The sequence below is a fragment of the Mercenaria mercenaria genome, unplaced genomic scaffold, assembly GCF_021730395.1.
Source record: "Mercenaria mercenaria strain notata unplaced genomic scaffold, MADL_Memer_1 contig_4554, whole genome shotgun sequence".
Taxonomy (NCBI): domain Eukaryota; kingdom Metazoa; phylum Mollusca; class Bivalvia; order Venerida; family Veneridae; genus Mercenaria; species Mercenaria mercenaria.
The window spans coordinates 49611-55884 of record NW_026462792.1 but is presented as its reverse complement, the minus strand read 5'-3'; the positions used below and the strand labels follow the sequence as shown (position 1 = coordinate 55884).

The window sequence follows — 6274 nt, the reverse complement described above, 5'->3', positions numbered from 1 at the left end:
AGCTACGCATTATGGTAGGGTGACAATCAGGTCCAATTTTTTTGGACCCGACCATAAAACCTAACAAGCTGAGTCATATATCGAAATGTTCGGCATAGTCTGAAGTTAATCAAAATGCCGGGCTATTAGATGGCAACCTGTGGCGTTTTGAGAAATCCAAGATGGCCGCCAAGATGGCCACCGAGATCTCAAAAGACACCTATCTGTCTATATAGACAGAATAACACAACTGTTTATTCACTTTTATTTGTTCTTTTAATATAATTGATACGAGTACACATGATTTGTATTATCTGATCACTTTTCAGCACCCAACTGATTATTTATATTTGAATTTTGACTTTTATAGTCAAACTTTTGGATGAAATTGGGGGGTAGGGGGTGGTATTTTCAATGAGGTTGTGTTATTTTTCAATCAGATGTCACTTATTGTTTACTTAGATGTAAGTTAAGATAAAAGCAACTGCAAATGATAACAGTTGCATGAAGATATACAGAGTAATAAAGAATTGTGAACAATTAAAGGTGGGTGGGGTAATCTAAAATGAATCTTAGGTATAATTTTTACCGATGTAGCAGCCACAATAGAATAGTCCTTATAAATTTACATGTTTGTCATTTAGAAATGATATGTTTTAAATTTAATTTTAACAAAGCCTAGAAATATTCTTGGTAAACATTGTTCTGCTTTAAATAGATCTCTTTAAAGCTATGTGCGCCGTCAAAACACCGGACATTTCAGATCGATGATATTTTAACTATTCAAACAGAATAAAAGAAGTATAAAAAGTGAAACCAATTATCTACGGTAAGTTACATTCTGTCATTACGTTTTAAATCTTTTAAACCCATCAAATCCATTGAAAAATACAGTAGGATTAATTTCAAGGGGTACTTTTTACTGGTAGGACTTATTTTACGGAACCATGTTTACTATAACACCTGAAGTTTTATGGAGGGAAAATTTGAAAATGTAAAAAAAGTTTTAAATGTTTGCCACAAACCAAAATACTAGTCCAAATGTAAGTTATGGTGGTTTTACACATTATATATGTATAAATGTATATAAGGATCAATATTTAAGGGAACTTTGTTTAGAATAGATTTTATATTCAAATTTGCAGTGTCATCATTGAATGTTGTTTACATGCACTTATTAGTCTTAGATCTATAATGTTCTTTCTAAAATGCATGTGGTGAGATGTTTAAGTTAGACAAGTAGCTCCTATGTTCAGGGTTATTCTAGATAATACAGAAATGATGTTTGGCACATGATTTATGTGCATGATTAATTCTGCATATTAGGTAAATTGAAACGGTGTTAGCATAAAATGATGCTCTTCAGATTTATCCCATTTAATTTGCAGTTTGTGCGGGGAGGCCAACTACAATGGAAAAGAAACGAAAACTTACATTTTCTTCAGACTATTGCTGCTTTTGTCAAAAGCAGTTTACTTCAACTGGCAAACAAACACTAAACCCACTTAAGTTTGATACATTGCTATCTATTTGCAAGGAACAAAATAATGAAATATCACAAAATATTGTCGTAAATGAAGACAACATTAGAAATGGTGATGTAAAATTGTCATATCATAAAAACTGTCGAACAAAATTTATATATTTAAAACCATTTAATTCCAAACCAGATGTAGAAAATGGTGCCTCTACATCAAATAGTGATTTTGGGCGACACCACCAAAGTATACCAGGTCACAGTCAGATCAGTTTAATTGGAAAGAAATTGTTTCATATGTGGGTGCAAGTGTAGCACCAAACATCGTTCTAAATGGTCAATGGTTGAAGGATCAATTGATGAAAATTCTAAAATGTATTCACAACTATTAAATATATCTTCATCAAAAAATGACATGAACTTACACTCAAGATTGTTAAGTTGTAAAGGAGATTTGGTGTCTGTGGAGGCTAGATATCATGGGGGCAGTAAAAACAAAATTGCTTGTCTAAGTATCTGCTGAATTTGCCTAGCCCAAATACTGATAAAGTTCTTGACCAGAGCATTTTAGAAAAAGTATGTACACAGTTGAAAAATGAGTTACATATTGAGATTGAAACAAAACGAAGTGTAATTGACTGATTTAAAATCGAGAATGATTGAACTTTTTGAAAAACACGGAATGGAAATTGGAGTTTCGATGATGCGCACTAACAGATTAAAAGTTGCCTTTGGAAAAGTTTGGCCGGAACTTATGTTTATTCCACGGGAAGGTACCACCGACCTCGTTTGTTCACGAGAGATTGATGTTGATGAAGCGTTAGCAAAGTATGTCAAGTTAGAGAAGTCTTTTCAGTCGGCAGCCGAACAGAATGATATTGAAGAATGCCTATCCAGTGTATTCTTAGATGAAAATGCAAATGAAAACACATTTTTTGTATGAAGCAGCTGTTATATTGAGAAGACGAATTCAGCAGTCACATGGCCTTGACAATATGTACTTTTCTAAAGATGAGATCAACATTAACGAACAGGTCAAATTCTTAGATCCTTTATTGTTCCAATTTGTAAATTGGGTAGCCTCTGATTCAAAACTAGAAGATAGTCATAATGATCCAGACCAGAGAATAGTATCTGTGTGTTCAGATATCACATATCTAGTTAAACATGTGATAACTCCCAAACACCTCGGATTATCCATATATCTCCACCACTCATTCGGGAGTAAGAAACTGATAGAGGATTTACACAGTCACGGATACACATTGTCTTACAACGAATATAGACAGTTCTTAACATCTGCAGCATTACATGCATCATCCATGCAGAAGAAGACATTTTCAGGTATATATAATAATAAATCTCATGTCAAATAACAGTTACAGTTAAATCTCTATTTAAAGATCACCAATGGTTTCAGAAATGTTTGGTCTTTATCAACATGTTATAATGGTCTGACAAGAGTTAAAAATGGTGGTCTTTGCAGACATGTTTTGTAATGGTGGTCATTATTCACAGGTGATCAAACCGACCACTGATTATCTGCAGACTGCCTTTTATATAAAAGTGCTTTCCGTGAACGGCTGATAGCCATTTTGAAAATATACAATGTACTTAGTCTAATAATTATTTGGTGTAAACAATATTTATTAATCACAATTCATTTAAAATATGTACATTATATATAACAAAGGTATACAGGATTGAGTAGGAAACTCGGAGCTTATTTGAAATTCTCTCCTTATATAACATTATAATTATACAATACTTATTTAAATACAAATGAAATTTCACAGCAACAATAACAATAATCACTAAAAAAAATCTTTAAGGTGTAATCATGTTTGGCTGGAGTGTAATCATGATCTTTTTTATAAAGGTGCAATTATCCCTGCTCATATGTCACGGGAAGAAAGACCTGATGATGACCTAATCGTAGTTGCAGCGGACAACTGGGACCACAACGAAGCAACGCTTAGTGGGAAACAGTCTACACATGCCATGACAAGTATCCTGGTAACTGGAAGAAACCGGTGTGCATCAGAGCGCATACCTAGAGTGTCAGAACGGTCAATCAATCTATCAAGTCTACCAGGTATAATAAAATAACACGTAGAGTAATATTTTAGTTTTACTATTATCGATATAATATAATAATAAGAAGAATAGTTATATTTTATAATAATGATGATGACTTATTATTATTATTATACAAGAATATTGATATAATAAGTAATAATAAGTAGAAATGTTTATAAAATGACATGACAGTAAAAGAACATGTTCATTTCATAATATAGGATGTTTGATATTCATGTAAGTAACTGCATAATTATATTGCAAGCTTCCTTGACATTAGCAATGTGAGCATATGAAATTGATACTATTTAGGTGATCAATAAACGATAAGATTAATTCAATAGCGACAGTAAATTCATTGTAATAACATATTTGTTAATAAAGCATTAATGTTGCAGGTGTTGGACTATCAAATACTCTGGTGTACAAGAAACCTACAAGCAGGCCAATTCCACCATTATCTCCAGTTGAGATCAGCGAACTCAAACCATCCGAGCCCGCCGAAACTCAGAAGATGCGCACAAATGAGTTAATGTATAACATTAATCGGTTAGTAACCACTGAATGTCCGCCGTGGACTGTTTTTCAAACACATGCATTTCCTGATTCAGTTCAAGAACCATCTGAAATTGTGTATAATCCAATCATCATGGCACCTCCAAATGATCCAAACACTATTTACACAACACTTAAACGCACAAAAGAGCAAGTAAATGCATTGGGTCAATCTGTGTGTCCAGTAATATTTGATATGGGTTTGTTGACCAAAGCTCTGGAAATTGTGTGGTCTAGACCTGAGGAATTTGAAGGTGTTGTACCGATTGAGGGTGGAATGCATTTTCTGATGAGTCTTTTTGGTGGTATCGGATTTATCTATGGTGATGCAGGGCTGAAACACTTATTGGTTGAGTCAGACGTTTTTGCTCGAAACACCGCTGATCATATACTGTCAGGCAAAGACTTTGATCGTGCACTTCGAGCATTGCTTATGGTTGACGAAGTGCTAAACAGGCGCCTGTTGATTAATTTTTTCAGATGGGCAGAGGACTATGGCCACACTATCCCGCTGTCGCTTTTTGAGAAGTTTAAGCTTCTCAACATTAGATCAAATGGATCTGACACAGTGTTGGCTGAAATCGGCAACCAGATCGAGGTGACAATCAGCCCACTTTTGAAAATGTTTCGTGCTGAAGGTAGGCTCAATTCACCACTATTTCAGTTCTGGGATGATTACTTGACTCATGTTTCTTTGCCCCTCAAACTCTACCTTGCAGCTTCAAGGCATGCACTCTGGGATACCTATATGTACAGTAAGACCATATTGTTGCCGTTTCTCTTTTGTTCGAACCGCACTGTGTATGCACGGTACATGCCTTACATGGTGATGAACATGAACCGTCTGCCAGATACTCTGTTAGATAGTTTTCAGAAAGGCAAGTTCGTAGCAAAACTCACAGATGGCATGTTTAATTGTGTTTGGATTGATTACGTATTGGAGGTCACTCAGAATAAAAGTCTGAAATCATCAGGTGGAATAGTTGGAATAACACACAATGACAGTGCTTTGATGCGATGGTTCCTATCAAGACCATTAACAGCCAAGTATGCAATGGAGTTTCAATCAGGGCAGAAACCATCACACCATGACCCTGGGAAACATCACACAGATACTCCTTACCATAGGAAAGCATACAATGAGTCTGTTGATCAAATGCTTAAGCTCTTTGAAGAGGATACCTTCATTGATCCGTTTTGTCTGACTTCACCCCCATCTACCCTTACAAACATGGCCACCGGTGTGCCAGCCCCACCAGAGATTGCTGCAAGTCTATTGGGATGTCACATTACTGGTGAAACGATGTTGCACAATTTTGTACGTGACCGATTTCAGGTGAAAGGTGAACAGCCACCGAAGAAAAAATTCTTTGATCCAATGCCTCGAACAAAGGTAAAGACAATGGGAGCCACAAAGGCATCAGTAAAACTAAAAACAAGACCCTTAACATCAATGGCGAAGAGATGTACCTCAGATTACTTGCCATCAATGCATACAAGAAGGTTCCATTGGAACGTGTTGTTTCCTTCGAGAATGCCCCAGCTCCCTTAAGTTTGTTTGCAGATGATGGTACGATGTGTTCAACCAAAAAATCAGATTTCATGCAGAAGTTAGAAATCTTGCCGGACCTGAAAATGTTATCAGAATTGTTCTGACATATCACATATTGATTCTGTTGTGTTTGATGGTATGGCCATTATACAGATGTTGCAACCAAGGATGTCAAAAGCCACTTACCAGCAAATGGCTGAAGCATTTTGGGATCACATCCTAAGACTGAGTGCAGGTGTTTTAAATGTACATGTTTTTTGACAGGTATGATGGAACAGTTTGAAGATGCAAACTCGAGAAAAACGTGGTGAGAATGTATTATCGATTGCCCCTGTCTCAATCCAGCCCAACATGGTCATTGGAGACTGGAAACGTGTCCTGACTAGTAGCAGGTCCAAATCTGAAAATAACGAAGCTATTTACAATGTATGTTGCTGCTAATTCTCATGTCCTTCTTCTTGATGGTGTAGAGGTCTTTGTCTCAGGTGGTCTCTATGACAAAGTACTTAGAATGACAAATGAGTATGTAGCGTATGACAAATCCCTTTTCTCCACACAGGAAGAGGCTGATACTAGGATGTTGCTGCATCTTGTACATGCCGCCTCTGAAGGTGCAAAGAATGCTGTCTTAT

General features: G+C 36.0%; 1 protein-coding gene across 1 annotated transcript; it reads left to right on the top strand.

Annotated features, from left to right (window-relative positions):
* Positions 1 to 2100: 2100 nt before the first annotated feature.
* On the top strand, positions 2101 to 5953 carry LOC128553968 (uncharacterized). Its single transcript, XM_053535163.1, has 4 exons — positions 2101 to 2800; positions 3336 to 3551; positions 3934 to 5556; positions 5907 to 5953. Exons 1-4 carry the CDS (start codon positions 2365 to 2367, stop codon positions 5951 to 5953), a joined length of 2322 nt encoding a protein of 773 aa, XP_053391138.1. The 5' UTR covers positions 2101 to 2364.
* The last annotated feature ends 321 nt before the right edge of the window (positions 5954 to 6274 follow it).